Source organism: Colossoma macropomum, unplaced genomic scaffold (assembly GCF_904425465.1).
Source record: "Colossoma macropomum unplaced genomic scaffold, Colossoma_macropomum, whole genome shotgun sequence".
In the NCBI taxonomy this organism is placed as follows: Eukaryota; Metazoa; Chordata; class Actinopteri; order Characiformes; family Serrasalmidae; genus Colossoma; species Colossoma macropomum.
Genome location: NW_023494788.1, coordinates 1,134,595 through 1,157,145, shown reverse-complemented (window position 1 = coordinate 1,157,145; position 22,551 = coordinate 1,134,595). Strand labels below are relative to the sequence as shown.

Here is a 22,551-nt window from a genome sequence, read left to right as displayed (position 1 = left end):
AATTCTACTTTAACAGTTTGTTCCACATTCCAGCTCTGCTTTTAGAGTGATAGACAGTGCAGGTTCACCAATCAGAACAGAGCCCATTTACATACATCATTCTCTCTCTCTCTCTCTCTCTCTCTCTCTCTCTCTCTCAGGATGTCTCTCAGTATTGTGTGGACCCCCTGGTTGTTCGCTCGGCCCCACCCCCTCCTCCCCCACCGATGCCCCCACCAGATGAGCTGGAGCGCCCCCCGAAGCCTCCGTTCGCTGATGAGGAGGAGGAGGAGGAGATGATGTTGAGAGAGGAGCTGCTCAAATCCCTCGCCAACAAGCGCGCCGTCAGAGCGGAGGTGCTGAACTCTGAGCTCTGACACACAGAGAGATTAACATTGCTGACCGAGTCAGAGATTCAGGAAACACTGCAACTATCCGAAAACTAAAGAAGCTGTAAATTAAAAGTTTCACTTCAGAACACGTTTAATTTTCTTACTATGCGCTGCGAGTTCTGTATTATAGTTAATATCAGCTTCATTAGAGAAGCAAATATGAGTCACATTATATACAGCTGGTATTTCAAAACCCTTAACGTCTGAATCCGTTACATCGTTTATACAGCATTTTAGAATAAAACTCTTCAGATCAGGACGGCCCCAGCAATTAGGGGTCTCTAAGCAGGGTGTCTTTGGGGGGTCCCATTGGCATAGGCACTCCCACCAACACCTACAGCTTTTTTTTTAAACACAATTTTTAAACATTTTAAAAAGACAAACAGAGAGAATAATATTTCCTCTGCGCCCTCAAGATATGATTTTTTATTTGTCAGTATTTGTAACATATTTGATGTTTTATCTGTTTGACTGAAATCTGCATATTGATTTAAATTCAGTCTAATTGTGTTTAATATGAGAAGTTTAGCTGAATAGTTGTGTGTATGAAGACCAGTCGGAATCCACACATTTATGTATTTAAGTTTTCTACAGTGCTCAACGTTCCTGAAACACACACCTTATTCTTTTAACTGTTTCTGCTTGTTTTCTCTTTTTTGAGAAATGATTGACTGACTGGTTACGTTCCCCCGCGTTCCAGCGTCTTATTGGACAACTAAATGTTTACTTGGAGTAATTACTTAAACGTTGTTAGAGGGCCCCCTGGTGGCCATGGGACCCTAAGCAGCTCTTTATGTTGCTTGTTAGGTAGAGTCGGCCCTGCTTTAATTATAAAGAGTTTACGTAAGATAAAAAATGTACTGAAACGATCAAAGAATGAGCCATGAAATCCAGCGTCCTTTACATCAGAGACCAGTTGAGCATCCAACACAATGAATTCCTTTATTTTTAGTTATTCTTCACTCGTTGTTTATAAATCTGGTGTCCAGTGTTCCTCGTAGAAGCTGTGAAGTAGTTCCACACAGCCAGTGTTTTCACTGTTGATCTGCTTTGAACGAACAGCATTTTAATCGCTATTTTCATTTTCATTACCTTTCAGATTACTTGTAAATTGATAAATTTTGGAACTTGATTATAATCTCATTTAATCTGTTATTTTGTATTAATGCTCTGCATTTTGTTCTGTCTTATCTGAAATCTCTTATCTCTCACCTACCATTTTTGGTCAAACAATGGGTTAGAGTTGGTCTTGTGTTGTTTCTGGTTGTGCTGATTGTTGATTGTTTTATTTATTTATTTACATTTATTTATTCGCCCCTCTGCAGGACGCTTCCAGTAACAGTGGTCCTCCGTCTCCAGCTGCCAGGCCCTTGTCTCTGCCCACAGCGTGGAGCTCCGCCTCCTCCATCATTATCACCAGTGGCTCCCAGACACGCCCCAGCAAATTCACCCGCGGACACCAACCCCCCCGACCCCCTCTGGTGGTGCGTCTCTGTAGCAGCTCTAACGCTCACTGTAACAGTTCAACACAGGAACCTTTAAAAGATGAACAGCGGCTTAAAACTGTAGTTTAGTCCATGTTTATAGATCACGGTGTCAGAAACCACATAATCAATATGTTTATTAGAGGTTAATTAACAACTCTGGACGCTTTGAGACACAGAAAGCCCACGTTGGCTTTCAGTTCAGCAGCTTCTTATCGGAATTTTCTGCTCTAGCTACTTTAACATGCTTTGAGGTGATTTAGGAGTGATGCTAATTAGTGGGATACAGCTTCCATTACCTGTTAGCTACATTAGCCTCGTAGCTCTGGCACTAAAACCAATGACCAGATTTGACTTTGTGGATGTTCCTCTTGTTTAAACAGCAGTAAAACTGTGTTATTTTGGTTGGTTTGTCCTTCAGCTGCCCCGACACAAGGCGGTGGTGGTGCGTCTGAACGGCTCCGACGACAGCGACTCTGAGGGCGAGGCGTCCAGTTCGGCTCACAGCGTGTTCGGGGGACTGGAGTCCATGATTAAAGAGGCTCGCAGGACTGTGGAGGTGAGACGAGGGAGTTTACTGAAGGAATTAATTGTGATGATTTGGTTTTGGAATGTTTGAATCAGTTATTATAGATGTTAAAATATATAGTAATAATATTTAGAGGAGAATGCATTACTGTGTTTGACCAAAATAAAACATTTTAAAACTTAAAAATCCCCCGAAACGTTTTCGTTGTGTATGAGTTTGTTTATCTGATGGATTAGTTTTGTTTTGTTTTGTTTCGGTCGGCGTGTTTGTTTGGCTGCTTGTTACTGCATTAGGTACCGTTATGTTGACTGACGAAACATTGTCATCACCATTCGTTCCATCAGTTATACTCAGATGATTATTTAAAGGTGCAGTGTGTAAGATTTAGTACCCTCTAGTGGTGAGGAGGCAGATTGCACCAAGCCTGCAGACTCACTGTTTACCTCCGAAACTGCGACAGATCTGCATTTTATATCATTAAACTGTATGAATATTTCTAAATCTTTGACAGTCTGTGTGATCAGACAGATATTTATGGGTCATTCTGTTAATTGCAAATAAAAAAACGAGGCTGTAACGAGGTTAACATGGCTGACCCCTGACTCCAAACAATGGAGGACTGAATAAACCTGCTCAATGAAAGTTGTGTAATAGTAAAAATGACCTCTTCTGTGGCAAAATTAGTAAAAGTCTCACCTGTAACACCTGAGATCGTCACTGTGCTCACAGCAAACAGTAGAACATTCAGCGATTGGTTATTTTTATACTGCAGATCAGCTGATTATCACTGTGACTTAGTTAATGATTAATTTGTAGTGAATAAGCTGCGAGATTAATAACTGAACAGTAAACTCTCACTTTAAGGGTTAATGTGTATTTGTTGCTCCAGGCGGCCAAACCCAGGACTGTTCCAGCGTCAGAGAAGGAGAACAACCCCCTCAGGACCACGGAGACCCTGCCTGAGGACAGGAAGATGGAGTACCGCCTCCTGAGAGAGGAGTTGGCCAGGTCAGCGTCTGGGTCAGGGTCAGGGTCAGGGTCAGCTCTGTCTGCAGCGTTAGCAGAGAGCGTGATCTGGGTGTGTGTGTGTGTTGAAGGTGCTCTGAGGGTGTGAGCTGAGCTGGATTCAGCATCTTCTCACCAAATGCTGGGCCTGTTTACAGCACATTAACATGTTTTTAGTGATCAGATCACGTTTGGATGTAGATCCACCTCGAGGGTGCACTGTGATCAGATTACGATCGGATCACTCAAACCACATTCAGAGACGTTTTCTGTACAATTACGTGACCAGCATTGTGTCTGCCGTCCACAGAGGTGGACGATTGGGCAGGAAAATAATATCGCAAAATTTTAATGATGCGCGATACGTCACGATATTAATGCTTTCAGACATCTGATCAGCTGGAACAGAGAAAAAAGAATCGGCAGAGCTACATTTTAAAAACACTATCAAAAACTGAACACAGTGATTTATATTCAGTATTTGTCACTAAATCAGGTTAAATTGACTAATTTTACTCTCTTTGTAATGAAACATGCAGCTGGTCAGTTTCTACCAGCACTGACGATAAACAGGACATGATCAGAAAAGCAGTGTGATCAAAAAACAGACAAGGTTTTACTATTAATGCAGTTCTAGAAAATGAGAAAGCGGGTGAAGCAATAGCTCTGATTCCATTTTGCTCTGTTTAAACCATCTTGTAAATCTGTGTCTTTGCTGCAGAAGATTCTCAGGAGACCAGGATCTGTGGGAATGATTGTTTTATTCAGTTCTGTCCATCTCTGTCTCAACACCTGTCTGAGCAGAAGATTAGACACGCAGTTCTTATGCTTGTTCTGTTTCCCCCCAGAGCCCTTGGTACCGTTGTCCATGTTCACAGAGCCTTAGATCCTGTTGTAAAAGGGCAGAATCAGCTTTCTGAGATCCTAATTTAAATACCTTAGTAAACTGAGTGTTCTTGTTCCCGGAGGCCGAATCCTCCTTAGGGGGCGTCATAAAAATAATTTGCTGCTATTGTTCAAACCATGAGGACAGAACATTCTGACTTCTTGAAGAACCCTTCAGCATTAAAACTGCTCAACAGTGAGAAACAACTAAAACAGAGAAACAGAAAACTAGAAAATAAAACGATTCCCAAACATTAAGCTGTGAAAAGGTACAAATCCTGAGGAACATCTACCGTGATGAGAAAGTGAACCTGCACAGAACCTTTCATACTAACGGCGTATCGTAACGGGAAGAACGTAAACAAAGTAAAACAGAAATCGTGTGTGTCGTGTCGACAGGCTTTTTCTGCAGGAAAGTGTAATCAGATCGTATCGGTCACTCTGGGACGTTTCAGAGAAAAATGTAAATGAAATCTGGATTTTATGCAGGAACGATCCAGACACCAAACGCAGCGAGTAAACCGGCTCTCAGAGACGCTCCTGATGAAGCAGCAGCTCAGTCAGACTCTGAGTCTGAACGAGGGTTGATATCCACTGCATAGCCTGAGCTAATGAACATGCGTCCGTTGTGAGCTGTGTTAGCGTATTTCGTTCAGCTCTAATTCGATTCTGGTTGTTTTCTGTGTGCAGTCGTGAGAAGCAGCGTGCGGTGAGGTCAGATCCTGCGCTGGCTGCTCCTGTGGGCTCTGAGCTGGACACGGCTGGACTTCAGCTCAGCGACGCCGAGGACAAGTTCAAGAAACACCGGTCAGTCCTTTACACTCCTGCTTTCAGACCCGCATACAGCACAGCACACAGCAGATACATTATCATTATTATTATTATTATTATTACTACTGTTATTATTATCATCTAGTGATCTTAATCTGATTAGTCCTTTATAGAATGTTTACAAACACTCTAGCTATTCACGAACTGTCTAGAGCAGAGCAGCTGTCGGCCTGTCACGATCAGGAAATATGAAGGGTGACAGTTATTTTCCTCATGATGATGATGATGATGATAATAATAATAATAATAATAATAATAATATAATAATAATAATAATAATAGTAGTAGTAATAAGTGCTTTATTAAGGAATAAAAAAGTGACTGTGCAGCATAAACGGTTACTAAGTGGTTGTGACAGTGTTGCTGAACGGTTGCCGTGGTGCTTTAGGTGGTTGCAAAAGTGTTGCTAGGTGGTTGCTATGGTATTCCAGTTGGTTGTTAGGTGCTGCTAATGGTCTTATACCAAAATGGCATAATTTGGGTGCACAACCTTTTGATACCTTTAAAATTGCAGGAGAAGAAGGCCGGACAAAAACTGGTGGAATAATAATAATAATAATAATAATAATAATAATAATAATAATAATGAAACTGAGTGCTTACACAGTCACACTGACACGATTTATTTATACAGCACATATCAAAAAACTCACTGTCGTCTTACAGAGCATAAAAAACAGGCCAGCAAAGCGAGAAAAGATGAAAAACAGGGAAAAGAAGACAATAAAAGGGCGTCGTCTTCACCGGAGATCATAAGAACAGCAAAATAAACACAGAAACAGGAAGATGATACAAACCAGAGGAAGTAAAGTGACCAGGATGGAAATGGGATCATACAGCAGGAGCTGTGAGGTTGAGGCAGAAGAGTAGCGCAGGGTGGAGAGACGGGTCAGTTTTAGGAGGAAGTGAGTGGGCAGTCAGGACCCGGAGTGATTAGCGCTTTAATCATCTGCATTTATTAAAGCTGAAAGCCTGAAGTGGCCAAATAACCTGATTAGCTGACTCGATTCCCAGCAGAACTTAGCAGCTCTGACTGAAGAGCTCAAATAAAACATTACTCACCGCTGCCCTCTGAGTGCAGCAGAACCGGTCAGAACCTTTTTGAAACGTTACTGAAAAAAAAGCATTTTAAACATGTTCATTTACATGGATTTGCCTCAAACCAGCTGATTTAAACACACCCAGCTCACTCTCTGATCTGAACGCTGGGCTGTGGAACTGTGGGAGGTGATTGGACAGCTAAAATAACTGTGGGTGACTAGTTGTTTGACTAGTTCACTACTAGACTAGTTGACTAATTTGGATCAGGCGATGATGTCATCATTTTGACAGACAAAATGATCCACCCATATTTCCAAAATTCCCCCATAATTCAGTGTGTGAGACGTAATCAGAGTGGTTTGGTGTGAAATGGTTCAGAGGTCTTTACAGTGGTGCTGATAGGAACCAGGGGTCGCCATGACTACAACACAGATATAGACATTTTATTTACTATCCAGAACCACCAGTGAACCTACACGAGTCTTCTGAGTTTATATGGAATGTTGATGATGGAAAATAGTGGAAAATCTGAAATAATCAGTTTTCTTTGGGGACTATTTTGCCTCCATTTCATGTAAGAGCTTTTAGAGGTGGACGTCTGGTTCTTATCATCACCACTGTGAGCAGTTCTGACTCGGTAAGTTTATCTAGAGAGTTTATCTTTATCACAGCGTTTCACACCAAACCGCTCTGTTTACAGCTTAACGAAGAGTGTAAAGGCAGCGTAAACGTCTCCGGCTTTAGTTTTAGTCTGGTTTAGTTGTGATAAAGTTACATTATGGTATTGACTGTTTTTGTGTTTGTTTGTTTGTCTGTCTCTGTCTGTCTGTCTGTCTGTCTGTAGTGCTCAGCTGGAGAAGGACCAGGCTCTGCTGGAACATCTCCGTCAGCAGGAGCTCAGGAAGAAGGAGTCTCTGAAAGCGGCGGAGACGAAAGTGGCCCGACTGAAGGAGCAGCTGTTGGCGTCTGAGCGGGTCGTGAGCGCCAACCGGCTGCTGCTGAAGAAGCTGCAGGAGCAGGTGGAGACACGTTTACACACCTGCAGCTGTGTTCGGGTCTTTAAAGGGCCCACATCGTAGAAAAAGAGACCGTCCACTTTTCTCATGGGGAACGTAAAAGTGTGAAAGTTCCAAAATGTATTGTTTACTATCCAGTCCATATATGGACACTAAGCATGTTAAGGCATCAAGGTTGTGATGTCCCAACTCATTTTCATATTACTAATTTAGCCCATACAGCAGTTTAGCCCCGCCCATTCGGCCTGCAGGAGTTTAGCCCCGCCCATTCCCATTGGAGTGATGTGTTGTTCCTACAGACAGTCTGTGGCAGAGTCACTGGAGTGGAAGATGTAAAGATGGTGGGAAAATATTGTGGTTGTGGTGAAGCAAATGCTCAATATAGGCGGCCATTCAGAACAGAGCTCATTTACATGCGTCTGTCATAAAGGCACATTAACAGAAACAGCCTGTTTAACTGTAAGAGATAAAGAGTCTGGATGATGATCTGTGTTGTTTGAGTCTCTCTTTATGGCTGTTTTTGATACATTTAACCTCACAAATGTTGTGATTGGACTTCAGGGGGAAAGCAGTGAAAATAATAGAGTATCTGCCCTTTAATTTATCCTGAGTCTGCTTGTACAGGTTCATCGTGTGCAGCACCGCGTGGCAATAAAGCAGCACCAGGCCCTGCGGCTGGAGAGGGAGATGCTGGTGGCTCAGGCGAGAGCAGCGCAGAGCGGCTACAAACGCAACAACACCAACAACACCGTCTCTCAGCTCTCGGTGAGTTACACACCAACACCACCACTAACAACACACACACACACACACACACCAGCAACACCGTCTCTCAGCTCTCGGTGAGTTACACACCAACACCACCACTAACGCAACACACACACACACACACACACACACACACACACACACCAGCAACACCGTCTCTCAGCTCTCGGTGAGTTACACACCAACACCACCACTAACAACACACACACACACACACACACACACACACACACACACACACACCAACAACACCGTCTCTCAGCTCTCGGTGAGTTACACACCAACACCACCACTGACAACACACACACACACACACACACACACACACCAGCAACACCACTGACCACACACACACACACACACACACACACACACACACACACACACACACCAGCAACACCGTCTCTCAGCTCTCGGTGAGTAACACACCAGCGCCACCACTAACACACACCAACACCACTGACACACAAACATCACTATCATACACACCAACGCCAACACCACCTCTCCTAATGCTAAGGTGCTGATGCTGATCCTGTTTTGTTCTGTGTTTCTCAGCCCGGTAAGCGGCGTCGTGTGGACGGTTCTGACGCTCACTATCTTGAGCTGATCGCCCAGAAGAAGCGTCTGCAGCAGCTGGAGAGCGAGTACGCGCTGAAGATCCAGAAGCTGAAGGAGGCTCAGGCTCTGCGTCAGGCTCAGGCCCCCGGCAGCCCGTATCGCGTCCCCCAGCCCAGCCTGCACGACCTCACGCAGGACAAGCTGACGCTAGCCAGTGAGGACCCCGACCCCGAGGAGGAGGAGCTTCAGCCCACCGGAGCCACCAACACCCGCCGGCGGTCATTCAGGGAGTCCGGCTCCTTCACCAAACCCAAACTGAGCCACCCCGAGACCCCGACCGCACCCAACGCGCCCGCGACGCCCGCCAAACACGGCCTGAGCGGCTCCGAACCCCCCCCTCCGGAGCTGCTGCTGGGGCTGAACGTGGAGGACCTGCGGCTGCGCTACCAGCAATCCAGGACACTGCCAGAGCTGCTGCAGCATGAGCTGCGCTCACTAGGGGGTGCTCTGGGGGTCATCCGGCCCAGTGAGAGGGTACGTTCATTTGGGTTAGAGGAGAGATAAATATAAACGCACCGTTAAAGAGACTTTTATCTAAAAAACTGACCAAGAAACTTCCAAAGTTGAGGCTTCAAGCTGTTAAAGCTGCTGTTAGCCACAGATACCAGTGTGTCGTACAGTGTTAGTGACCAGACGTCTGTTCACAGTCCATTATTCGTCTATTATTGATCCATTTTCTGAGATGATGTTCATGTTTTGTGCAGGTGATCCAGGTGGATTTTGACCCGCTGGCAGCTCAGCAGGCTCGAGGGGAGCTGAAGCCGGTTTCTTTTGGACCTTACCGCAGTCCGCTGTTAGTGTTCAGATCATATAGGTGAGGAGCTTCTGCCGTTCTGGAAGGAAGGAACCGGAGCTGTGCTCTGTGAACAGGATAGAACAATAACAGTGAACGTTCAGAGCACAGAGATCAATAAGTGAATCATCAAATATCGGTTTGAATCATCAGTCAAATCTAATCACAGTAACGTCTTTCAGAACCACCCCAAAGTGAAAACTGCGCGCTCAGTATTTTAAACTGCTTTGTTTTTTTCTTTAGAATTTTTGTACCAACATATTACAGATTACAAAAAATGGCAGCAAAGCACACGTGAGCACAGGCTCAGCACACGTGAGCACAGGCTCAGCACACGTTTACACTTACTGAGATTTCTTATCCTCATAACCATCACAGACGTCCTGAGGTTAAACTGGCATCACCCCCACGTGGAAAACTAATCCTGCCACAAAAGGGTTTTAACCTGGGCCCTAAACTGTCTGATGCTGTTACAACCCCATTTCCAAAAAAGTTGGGACGCTGTGCAAAATGTAAATAAAAACGAAATGCAATAATTTGCAAATCATTTAAACATTTGATTTAAATAGTACAAAGAAACATATCAAATGTTGAAACTGAGGAATTTGGGCTCCCGAGTGGCGCAACTGTGTAAGCGCTGTCTCTCATCAGGAGATCGCGAGTTCGATCCCTGGTGATGCTACAGCCGTCCGCAGCCAGGAGGTAGGATGGCCCCCCCTTCTCCCCCCATCACTCAGCGCGATGCTAGTCAGCGCAGGCGTCTGTTAGCTGACGTAACAGATCTGGCGGTTGGCTCTTTCCAGCGCGTTCGGCTGTCCAATGATGTTGCGGCAGGTCGAAAAGCTGCGGTGGGCGGTTTCACAGGTCTCAGAGGAAGCCTGTGCTGCCTTCACCCTCCTAGCGTGGATAGCATTGTGTGATTGGGGGAGTCCTAACTAGCGGGTGGAACTGGAGACGACTAAATTGGGAAGAAAACTGGGTAAAAATTAAAAAAAAAAAAGAAACGCGAAGAAAGCAGATATTAACTTTTGTTAAAAGAAGAGGTGATGAAACAAACTTTTTTGGAACATGTTGTTGGCTTCAAATTCAAAATGGGCGAATATTTAAAAAAAAACCAATCTCTCAGTTTCATCATCTGATTTGTTTGATTTGTACTATTTTCGATGAAATATAGGGTTTAAATAATTTGAACATCATTGCATTTTTCTTTTTTTTCCATTTTGCCCGGCGTCCCATCTTTTTTGGAAACGGGGTTGTATTTTTTTAAATAATGAGCTGCTGATACGATGTGATTCCAGTATCGCTGTGCGTGTCTGATGATGCTGGTGTTTGAGTTGGTTTGCTGAATTAAGTCTGCTGCTCTGATGTAACTGAGCGGTGTGTGGCTGTGTTGTGCTGCAGGTTCAGTCCGTATTTCCGCACTAAGGAGAAACTGTCGCTCAGCTCCACCACCTACAGCAACCTTATCGAGCCCAAAAAGTGTTTCTGTCGCTTCGACCTGACGGGCACGTGCAACGATGACGACTGCCGCTGGTAGGTCCCCTATAAATCCCTCCCTGATCATTGATCTGTCTGAGCAGCAGCTCCTGACTCCTCACCGTGTGTTCGTCTCTCAGGCAGCACATGAGGAACTGCACTTTAAACGGAAACCAGCTGTTCCAGGACGTTCTGTCCTACAGCCTGCCTCTGATTGGCTGTTCAGAGGACAGCTCCACCGACGAGATCGGCCGAGCCACAGGTGCCGCCTCCTCACTTCCTGTTTCCTGTCTGCTCCTGTGTTCCTGCAGCTCCTGACTCACAGCAGAGTTTCTGATCTTCTCTGTCTTACAGAAAAATACATCAAGAAGCTGTTCGGCGCTAATAAAGATCGGATGGGGACGGACCAGAAGGCCGTTCTGCTCGTCAGCAAAGTGAACGAGAGCTTACGGCACGGTGAGTGACCGCTGACCAATACAGCACTTAATCAATACAGTTAAGGGTTTATGGACATTTTTACTGAGTTAGTTAAAAAAACTATTTAAAGAAACAGTGAAGTTTTCAGATCTTAGATATTTACAGTAATTTCGGTTCTGATCTGAAAAACTAAATATATATACAGTCATCATTTATAAGGTTCTTTCTATTGGGAGGCGTCTGTGCCAAACCATAACGACTGAATTTACACTTTTGAAGTTATTACTGTTGTAATATAATAATTATAACAATAATAAAATTATAATATATTATAATAATAATACTAATAATAAAAATAATACGAAGTCTGAAAATCAGTGTGGAAATTTAAGAATTGTCATATTTTCTACAGTTCAGTACTTTTTAAGTGTTTTAATTTAAAAATATGATTTTGTGTGAACAGCTCTTCAAAGTTGTCACCACTGAAACATTTTTGAATTTTGGGTAGAGTTATGATTGAGATAAACATAATTAAGGTATGGGGTCACTCAAAGACCCAAATGTGTTTCAGCTCTGACTCTGAACCAGTTCAGTAGAATCATCTGTAAATGCCGTGAATTATGACAGTGCTTACTGTATGCAGCCTGTTTAGGGCTGAAAATAATGATTTCCCTCATATTTAAGGCCATAATACACGACGGGAAGTGTAGGGGGCGATATGGCTTCGGTTCTTTGATTGATTTAATAACAGGTGTGTGTTTGTTCCTGCAGTCCCGCCCTACACCACCTATAAGGAGAAGAGGAAATGGAGGCCGGAGCCTCAGAGAGTTCAGCCTGAGCCCGGAGAGAGTGAGGAGGAGAGCAGCGTTACTGTCCCACCTCCCACACAGAGCGGTACACACACACACACACGCACACACTACACAGTACAGGGCAGCCAATCAGAACAGAGCTCATTTACATACATGCGTCTTAAAGGCACAGTAAGAGAAACGGCCTGTTTAATTGTAAGGAATAAAGAGAGGATGGAAAATGATCACGTAGAAATGAATCATGATTCTTTCTGGTACATAAAACCTCACAAATGTTTTAGAAAAACAGGGAAAAGAAGGAAATGGGTATTTTGCCCAGTTGATGCTGCTGCTGCTGAGGAACGGCTTTGTTTTTAAACACTGAGCTCCTCTAACGCTAAAGTGGATGTGTCTGTGGTTTGTTTTGGCAGACGGTCGTTTCCCGGAGTGCTGGTCCGTTTCGGATGTGTGTGTGACTCAGGACGACAAGCGGTATTTCGACAGCGAAACTGACGACATCTCGAACCTGGAGTACAGCGTGTTGGAGAGCCCGCGAGACGTGCAGCTGTGGATCAAACTGGCCTACAAATACCTCAACCAGAAAGACACGTAAGAGCTGAGACACCACGCTGTTCTATTGTATATTCAACGGCTTCTTATTGGAATCTTCCGTTCCACCTTAAATAGGGCAGCAGTTACACTGTGGCACCTCAGGCTGCTGCACCATTTAAGGTGGAACGGAAAATTCCAGTAAGAAGCAGCCAGTTTCGCTCGATTTAGGCACGATGCTAATTGGTGGGATGTTGGCCTCTATTGCTGTTAGCTCGTAGCCTGTAGTACATTAGCCTTGTAGCTCCAGTGCTAAAACTAAAAGAGGACATCAAACATCGAACCCGTGCTTTGGGGTTAATTAAGCAATCTTTTGAACATAGTTTCAAAAGAAGCTGATGATCCACATTTATATTGTATTCGTTATGAGTAACTAACTCTCTGTTCCCTGCAGCAGTGCGGGGGAGTGTCTGGACGCTGCGCTGAACACGCTGTCCCGCGCTCTGGAGGATAACCGCGAGGACGTGGAGGTCTGGTGTCACTACCTGTCTCTGTTCTCGCGGCGCGGCAGCAGGGACGACGTGCAGGAGATGTGCGAGATGGCTGTGGAGCATGCGCCGCATTACCAAGTGTGGTGGACTGTGAGTTATTTTATTGCTTATTAACCCTTAGAATCTACAGTTATTACTGATAAAGGCTTACAGTTCCATTTATATTGTGGTTTGACATTTACTTTTTAACGCCAAGACAGCAATTTTTTTTGTCAAATTCATATCATAATGAATAAATAAATGAATAAGCAGTCAAATATCTCCTACTTACTGGCACTAATGTAGTGGTGTGCATCAGTGTGTAGTGTGTAGCGCAGTTGTAGAAGCATCACAGTTTCTCCACAATTTCTAGCTTCAGTGAATTGTTAGTCAGAAAGTACATCATAATAAATGTACAGTTATAATATCATGTAATGTAATTAAGGCTGTCAAAGTTAATATGATAATGATTTAATGCAAATTGACTGAACTGATTAAAAATTGTTCAGCTTCTGATTTCACATCATGAAAATAAATATGATTATCGAATTTTTAAAAGTAATAAATACATTCTGATGCAGATTATTTTGTCCACTTATTTAGTTATAACACAAAGCACTGCTTTATTAATAGAAACAAATCCTCTGAATTTGAGCAAATGTGATTAATCTTGATTACACGAAGTAATGTGATTAATTACAGTTCATTTGAACTGATTGACAGCATTAAATACATGTAAATAATGTAAAATTTGTGTTTTTGTTATTGCCAACACTTACTGACTCTCAGTGGTTAAAACAGTGAACAGACCTCCGCAGTGCTGGAGGAAGAGATGATATCTTGTATATTTTTATCGTTCATATTTTTGTAGTATTTTTAATCATTTATGTATTATTTTTGCTGTTGTTTGCAGTATCTGAACATCGAGAGCACATTTGAGGGGAAGGACACCGTGTGTAACAGCATGCTGCAGTTTCTGCTGGAGTCTCCAGAGGGCGACAGAACGGAGGAGAGATCCTTCCAGCTGCTGGAGACGCTGCTGTACCGAACACAGCTCAGTGTGTTTACAGGCCGACTGCACAACGCTCGCACAATACTACAGGTACGCTCGCACAATACTACAGGTACACTTACAACGCTCGCACAATACTACAGGTACACTTACAACGCTCGCACAATACTACAGGTACACTTACAACGCTCGCACAATACTACAGGTACACTTACAACGCTCGCACAATACTACAGGTACGCTCGCACAATATTACAGGTACGCTCGCACAATACTACAGGTACACTTACAACGCTCGCACAATACTACAGGTACGCTCGCACAATACTACAGGTACGCTCGCACAATACTACAGGTACACTTACAACGCTCGCACAGTACTACAGGTACACTTACAACGCTCGCACAATACTACAGGTACGCTCGCACAATACTACAGGTACGCTCGCACAATACTACAGGTACACTTACAACGCTCGCACAATACTACAGGTACGCTCGCACAATACTACAGGTACGCTCGCACAATACTACAGGTACACTTACAACGCTCGCACAATACTACAGGTACGCTCGCACATACTACAGTACGCTCGCACAGTACTACAGGTACACTTACAACGCTCGCACAGTACTACAGGTACACTTACAACGCTCGCACAATACTTCAGGTACACTTACAACGCTTGCACAGTACTACAGGTACACTTACAACGCTCGCACAGTACTACAGGTACACTTACAACGCTCGCACAATACTACAGGTACACTTACAACGCTCGCACAATACTACAGGTACACTTACAACGCTCGCACAGTACTACAGGTACACTTACAACGCTCGCACAATACTACAGGTACACTTACAACGCTCGCACAATACTACAGGTACGCTCACAAACACAACGCTCGCACAATACTACAGGTACACTTACAACGCTCGCACAATACTACAGGTACACTTACAACGCTCGCACAATACTACAGGTACACTTACAACGCTCGCACAATACTACAGGTACGCTCACAAACACAACGCTCGCACAATACTACAGGTACACTTACAACGCTCGCACAATACTACAGGTCCACTTACAACGCTCGCACAGTACTACAGGTACACTTACAACGCTCGCACAGTACTACAGGTACACTTACAACGCTCGCACAATACTACAGGTACACTTACAACGCTCGCACAATACTACAGGTACGCTCGCACAATACTACAGGTACACTTACAACGCTCGCACAATACTACAGGTACGCTCACAAACACAACGCTCGCACAATACTACAGGTACACTTACAACGCTCGCACAGTACTACAGGTACACTTACAACGCTCGCACAATACTACAGGTACACTTACAACGCTCGCACAATACTACAGGTACGCTCGCACAATACTACAGGTACACTTACAACGCTCGCACAATACTACAGGTACACTTACAACGCTCGCACGGTACTACAGGTACACTTACAAACACAACGCTCGCACAATACTACAGGTACACTTACAACGCTCGCACAGTACTACAGGTACACTTACAACGCTCGCACAGTACTACAGGTACGCTCGCACAATACTACAGGTACGCTCGCACAATACTACAGGTACACTTACAACGCTCGCACAATACTACAGGTACGCTCACAAACACAACGCTCGCACAATACTACAGGTACGCTCGCACAATACTACAGGTACACTTACAACGCTCACACAATACTACAGGTACGCTCACAAACACAACGCTCGCACAATACTACAGGTACACTTACAACGCTCGCACAGTACTACAGGTACACTTACAACGCTCGCACAGTACTACAGGTACGCTCGCACAATACTACAGGTACACTTACAACGCTCGCACAATACTACAGGTACGCTCACAAACACAACGCTCGCACAATACTACAGGTACACTTACAACGCTCGCACAATACTACAGGTACACTTACAACGCTCGCACAATACTACAGGTACGCTCGCACAATACTACAGGTACACTTACAACGCTCGCACAATACTACAGGTACGCTCACAAACACAACGCTCGCACAATACTACAGGTACACTTACAACGCTCGCACAATACTACAGGTACACTTACAACGCTCGCACAATACTACAGGTACACTTACAACGCTCGCACAGTACTACAGGTACGCTCGCACAATACTACAGGTACACTTACAACGCTCGCACAGTACTACAGGTACACTTACAACGCTCGCACAATACTACAGGTACGCTCGCACAATACTACAGGTACACTTACAACGCTCGCACAGTACTACAGGTACACTTACAACGCTCGCACAATACTACAGGTACGCTCGCACAGTACTACAGGTACACTTACAACGCTCGCACAGTACTACAGGTACACTTACAACGCTCGCACAATACTACAGGTACGCTCGCACAATACTACAGGTACACTTACAACGCTCGCACAATACTACAGGTACGCTCACAAACACAACGCTTGCACAATACTACAGGTACACTTACAACGCTCACACAATACTACAGGTACACTTACAACGCTCGCACAGTACTACAGGTACACTTACAACGCTCGCACAGTACTACAGGTACGCTCGCACAGTACTACAGGTACGCTCGCACAGTACTACAGGTACGCTCGCACAATACTACAGGTACGCTCGCACAGTACTACAGGTACGCTCGCACAGTACTACAGGTACACTTACAACGCTCACACAATACTACAGGTACGCTCGCACAGTACTACAGGTATGCTCGCACAATACTACAGGTACGCTTGCACAGTACTACAGGTACGCTCGCACAATACTACAGGTACGCTCGCACAGTACTACAGGTACGCTCGCACAATACTACAGGTACACTTACAACGCTCGCACAGTACTACAGGTACGCTCGCACAGTACTACAGGTACACTTACAACGCTCGCACAATACTACAGGTACACTTACAACGCTCGCACAATACTACAGGTACGCTCGCACAGTACTACAGGTACGCTCGCACAATACTACAGGTACACTTACAACGCTCGCACAGTACTACAGGTACGCTCGCACAGTACTACAGGTACGCTCGCACAATACTACAGGTACGCTCGCACAATACTACAGGTACGCTCGCACAGTACTACAGGTACGCTCGCACAATACTACAGGTACGCTCGCACAGTACTACAGGTACGCTCGCACAATACTACAGGTACGCTCGCACAGTACTACAGGTACGCTCGCACAATACTACAGGTACGCTCGCACAGTACTACAGGTACGCTCGCACAATACTACAGGTACACTTACAACGCTCGCACAGTACTACAGGTACACTTACAACGCTCGCACAGTACTACAGGTACGCTCGCACAGTACTACAGGTACGCTCGCACAGTACTACAGGTACGCTCGCACAGTACTACAGGTACACTTACAACGCTCACACAATACTACAGGTACGCTCGCACAGTACTACAGGTACGCTTGCACAGTACTACAGGTACGCTCGCACAATACTACAGGTACGCTCGCACAGTACTACAGGTACGCTCGCACAATACTACAGGTACGCTCGCACAGTACTACAGGTACGCTCGCACAATACTACAGGTACGCTCGCACAGTACTACAGGTACGCTCGCACAATACTACAGGTACACTTACAACGCTCGCACAGTACTACAGGTACACTTACAACGCTCGCACAATACTACAGGTACACTTACAACGCTCGCACAGTACTACAGGTACGCTCGCACAGTACTACAGGTACGCTCGCACAATACTACAGGTACGCTCGCACAATACTACAGGTACGCTCGCACGCACAGTACTACAGGTACGCTCGCACAATACTACAGGTACACTTACAACGCTCGCACAGTACTACAGGTACACTTACAACGCTCGCACAGTACTACAGGTACGCTCGCACAATACTACAGGTACGCTCGCACAGTACTACAGGTACACTTACAACGCTCGCACAATACTACAGGTACGCTCGCACAATACTACAGGTACGCTCGCACAGTACTACAGGTACACTTACAACGCTCGCACAGTACTACAGGTACACTTACAACGCTCGCACAGTACTACAGGTACACTTACAACGCTCGCACAGTACTACAGGTACGCTCGCACAGTACTACAGGTACACTCATTCTAGAGAGAACCAAAAATCTGCGCTGTGTGTTTGAATGGGTGCTACTGCGCAGAGCGACATCGTGGCCAGCAAAGCAGAACGTTTATGTTCTGAATAAAGTAGGACTTTATTTTGTACATGACTGAGAAAAGACTGAGCTGGGAGTTCACGTTGAGAACGTCACCTGTTTATCGTGCGTAACAGTGTAAGGGCTTCGTGTGAATGATAGATAATAGGAATCCTGATAAAGCCCTGCGATCAGAGTGAGAAGAGCTACACAGTGCAGCCTTACTGCACCACTCAGCTTAGTCAGTCACAGTTTATCAGGGTCTTCACTATCGCTTATGTTTAAAAGTCCAGTATTTGATCTTTTTGGTTGATTATTTTCTTGATTTTGTTTTGCTGAGTCTCTAAAAAAGTAAAATGAAATTAACTGAATAATGGAGAGTTTTGTGACTCTAAAATACTGAAGTTCAGCAGTTGAGCTGTAGAATGGTTTGAGCATGTGCATTATGATGTGTAATAACTGCGTAATAACATTGTGCTGAGTGGTTTCTTTGTATAGAATGGTCTGGTGTCGGGGGAGGGTGGAGTATGGTATGTAATAACTGTGTAATAACATCATAGTGTGTGATTTTTCTCTCTGTACAGAGCGCTCTGTTGTCAGAGGGAGAGGGGAATGTATCCGGGGGTCTCACTCTGTCCCATGTCAGTCTGGCCTGGCTGTGTTATATCCACCTGTGTGAGTTCGGAGCGCTGCCCTCTCACCTGTTCGACCCAGCGAACTCCAACCCATCACGCATCGTCAGCCTGGAGCACTTCCTCCTGCCGTGGAGCTCCAAACAAGACCTGAACACCCACCCGGACCACCTCGTCAGTCTGTTCCAGGGTGAGAGCACTGCAGCCGGGTCAGCCTCGCTCTGACGCTGCCTGCTTTAAACTGGATTCGGTCATTCTCTTCAGTTTTGTTTGTCACATTACAGAATACTGCTGTAGAATTTCAGCACTGAGAAGCAGAAAATGTTCCTCTTCTGCAGATGCTCTGTCTCGCTGTGTGGATGATCAGGTGTCTCTGGCTGACCGGGCGCTGGCCTGCCTCCCTCTCCACACGAACCTCGTCCACTTGCTGCGGCTGCTCGACAGGTAAAACACACACTGAGTCCTGAACTGCTGTTTACTGAAGAAACAAATTTAGTTCAGTGTCCAAAACCAGTACAGAATACTGAATATATTACTCTCTGTTCTCACTGGAGCAACAGCTACGGCCCGACTGATACATCAGTCGACGATATTGGCTGATATTAAGGTCCCATAAACTTGTTTATATCACTAAAATCCATAAACGAGGTGGTGAATAGGACCAATCACAGTCAGGAGGAGGTCTCAGAACAAACGAAGAGGAGATTTGGACCAATCACAGTCAGGAGGAGGTCTCAGAACAAACGAAGAGGAGATTTGGACCAATCACAGTCAGGAGGAGGTCTCAGAACAAACGAAGAGGAGATTTGGACCAATCACAGCGAAAAAAAAACAAACAAAAAAAACATGGAGTAGAAAATTACAGAAGGGTGAACAGGCGTCTCTGTGTAGCAGCTTTCATGCGAGCGTTGTGGTTCAGCTCATCGGTGTCGACATCAAATTTAGTGATGTTTAAAGGAGTCGGCCGTCCCGTTTGTCCAATTTCTGCTCCCCCTGCTCCTCTCCTCTCCTCTCGGTTCCTCTGCGTTATTCCAATGTAGGAGAGGAGCTGTAGGATTGGAGGAGCAGGACAGGAGCAGTAATATGAGTTTCTGGACGCAGCCCTGTTTAGGAAGCACCTCACTGTACACACTCAGACCATCACATCGTTTCACCAACACCACAACACTTGGTTTAGAAATGTTTTATTTGAGATGTTTTCTTTGGCGTGTCCAGCTTTTTCAGCGGTTGATGTTCACAGTGTAGAGTTCATCAGCAGCCTGCAGCTCCTTTTATTATGAAGGAATCTTCTCCCGCCCTGCTGGTTCTTCACTGCTGTCCTCAGACCCTCCATAGTGCTCAGATCCTCAATGAGCCACACGAGATCTCAGGGGCTTTAAATGGCGCCTGAGTTTCACTAGCAGCTGTGGGGCAGTCTGGATTGTCCTCTTATATGTGAACAGACAGAATAAACACAGCACATACAGATATGAAAGATCTGAGCGATGTGTCAAAAATATAGTAATGTGATACTTAAACAAATGATACACAACGAGTCACCGTATTTGTTTTCAGACGTCTGATCAGCTGGAGCAGAGAAAAAAACCTACATTTTAAAAATACTATCAAAAACTGTGAACACAGTGATTTTTATTCAGCATTTGTCATTAAATCCAGTTAAACTGACTAATTTTACTCTCTTTATAATGAAACACGCAGCTGGTCAGTTTCTACCAGCACTGATGATAAACATCGTTTGGAAAAGCAGATTGCAAGTATAAGCAAGTTGACTAGACTGACTGTACAGTGTTGTTTAGTGTGTGTGTTTGTGTTTGTGTGTGTGTGTAGGCACCAGGATGTGGTTGGTGTGTGTGAGAGTGTGCTGAGTGACTGTCCTCACTGCTGCCCCCTGCTGGAGGTCCTGAGTGAAGTGCACCTGGGGTCTGGAGCAGTGGAGGAAGCGGTGGGCGTTTGGCTCCGAGCCCATTCACTCTGTCCTCAGAATGCTCAGATATTCTACCACCTGTACAAACACCTGCACACACAGGTAAGAGTGCATCACCCCAACACAGCACAGAGAAGACAGAGCCCCCCTTGATGGGCCCCTCTCTGTGCAGCTGTGCTGTGTTGTCTGTGTTGTGCTGTTTTTTGTTTATGTCGTGCTAAGATATTCTGTATTGTGTCTGTGTCGTGTTGTGTCTACATTGTGGTGCCTCTCTCTCTCGCTCTCTCTCTCTCTCTCTCTCTCTCTCTCTCTCTCTCTCTCTCTCTCTCTCTCTGTTTAACTGTCTCTCTGGTTCTACAGGAGAAGCACAGTGAGGCTGAAGAGCTCTTTGAGAAGTTTGTGTTGTCTTTCTGTGAGCCGGTCAGCGCTGCCCCCCCTCCTGTAGCAGTACTGAGGTAAGAGCTGCACTGGACTCTCAAATTCTCTCCCTGAAAACCCGAGAGCGACTGACCTGCTCAGCATCTTAAACTCACTCGTTTACTGAGTGCCCTGACAGGCAGTGCGTTCCTGCAGTTACACTGTCTTTTATTCTCAGTTACATTTACTGCCCAGTTCCTCTCCGTCTGCAGGCACCTCCTCGGCCTCCCAGCACAGGACCTTCAGAGAGCGCCGCCCAGTGTCCGGCCTGAGCTCCAACAGCAGCTGCAGACGCAGCTCCCCTACCTGAGCCTCGTACACAGGTGAGTCACCTCTGTGACTCTGTGTAAGCACAAAGACACGATACTAAACAGGCCTAAAACGCTAAGATGAATCACTGAGTCAGCTTTGAACTCAAAGATGAATCACTGAGTCACACTGTAGTTGGTTTAGATTAGGAATGTGAGTTTTTGGATAGTGAGATGGTTCTCTAGTTCCGGCTCTGACGTGGTTCTCTCCCTTAGTCTGTGGCAGTCTGCACGAGGCAGCGTGGCGGAGGCTATGGACGCGTTCGAGGCGGCGCTGGGAAGCGTCTCCAAACTGGAAGCCCTGCAGAAGCTCTGGCTGGAGTAAGTGCAGAAAAACACACTGACACCTTAAGGAGCCCATTTCATGGAGAACTGATGTCACAACCATGAACACATTGCCATATGACGCACCATTCAGCCTGCAGCAGTTTAGCTCCGCCCATTCAGCCTGCAGCAGTTTAGTTCCGTCCCTTCAGCCTGCAGCAGTTTAGCTCCGCCCCTTCAGCCTACAGCAGTTTAGCCCCACCCATTCAGCCTACAGCAGTTTAGTTCCGTCCCTTCAGCCTGCAGCAGTTTAGCTCCACCCCTTCAGCCTACAGCAGTTTAGCTCCGCCCATTCAGCTTGCAACAGTTTAGCTCCACCCCTTCAGCCTGCAGCAGTTTAGCGCCGCCCATTCAGCCTGCAGCAGTTTAGCGCCGCCCATTCAGCCTGCAGCAGTTTAGCGCCGCCCCTTCAGCCTGCAGCAGTTTAGCTCCGCCCATTCAGCCTGCAGCAGTTTAGTTCCGTCCCTTCAGCCTGCAGCAGTTTAGCTCCGCCCCTTCAGCCTACAGCAGTTTAGCTCCGCCCATTCAGCTTGCAACAGTTTAGCTCCACCCCTTCAGCCTGCAGCAGTTTAGCGCCGCCCATTCAGCCTGCAG

The 22,551-nt window shown here is 45.5% G+C and overlaps 1 protein-coding gene across 2 annotated transcripts in view; it reads left to right on the top strand.

Annotated features, from left to right (window-relative positions):
- Positions 1 to 22,551, top strand: part of LOC118806546 (zinc finger C3H1 domain-containing protein) — a 42,558-nt gene that overhangs the window by 13,046 nt on the left and 6,961 nt on the right. Inside the window, exons 9-30 of one of the 2 annotated variants that reach the window (XM_036567980.1) lie at positions 141 to 335; positions 1,697 to 1,855; positions 2,277 to 2,414; positions 3,274 to 3,392; positions 4,965 to 5,081; positions 6,991 to 7,165; positions 7,787 to 7,927; positions 8,489 to 9,025; positions 9,256 to 9,365; positions 10,746 to 10,877; positions 10,961 to 11,082; positions 11,175 to 11,276; positions 12,009 to 12,131; positions 12,460 to 12,637; positions 13,035 to 13,218; positions 14,021 to 14,209; positions 18,937 to 19,174; positions 19,323 to 19,428; positions 20,812 to 21,010; positions 21,269 to 21,363; positions 21,538 to 21,648; positions 21,850 to 21,954. In XM_036567980.1, the coding sequence (XP_036423873.1) occupies positions 141 to 335; positions 1,697 to 1,855; positions 2,277 to 2,414; positions 3,274 to 3,392; positions 4,965 to 5,081; positions 6,991 to 7,165; positions 7,787 to 7,927; positions 8,489 to 9,025; positions 9,256 to 9,365; positions 10,746 to 10,877; positions 10,961 to 11,082; positions 11,175 to 11,276; positions 12,009 to 12,131; positions 12,460 to 12,637; positions 13,035 to 13,218; positions 14,021 to 14,209; positions 18,937 to 19,174; positions 19,323 to 19,428; positions 20,812 to 21,010; positions 21,269 to 21,363; positions 21,538 to 21,648; positions 21,850 to 21,954 (3,575 nt within the window). Of the gene's footprint in view, positions 1 to 140; positions 336 to 1,696; positions 1,856 to 2,276; positions 2,415 to 3,273; positions 3,393 to 4,964; positions 5,082 to 6,990; positions 7,166 to 7,786; positions 7,928 to 8,488; positions 9,026 to 9,255; positions 9,366 to 10,745; positions 10,878 to 10,960; positions 11,083 to 11,174; positions 11,277 to 12,008; positions 12,132 to 12,459; positions 12,638 to 13,031; positions 13,219 to 14,020; positions 14,210 to 18,936; positions 19,175 to 19,322; positions 19,429 to 20,811; positions 21,011 to 21,268; positions 21,364 to 21,537; positions 21,649 to 21,849; positions 21,955 to 22,551 lie in introns of both variants that reach the window. The other variant, XM_036567979.1, reaches the window with a different exon arrangement.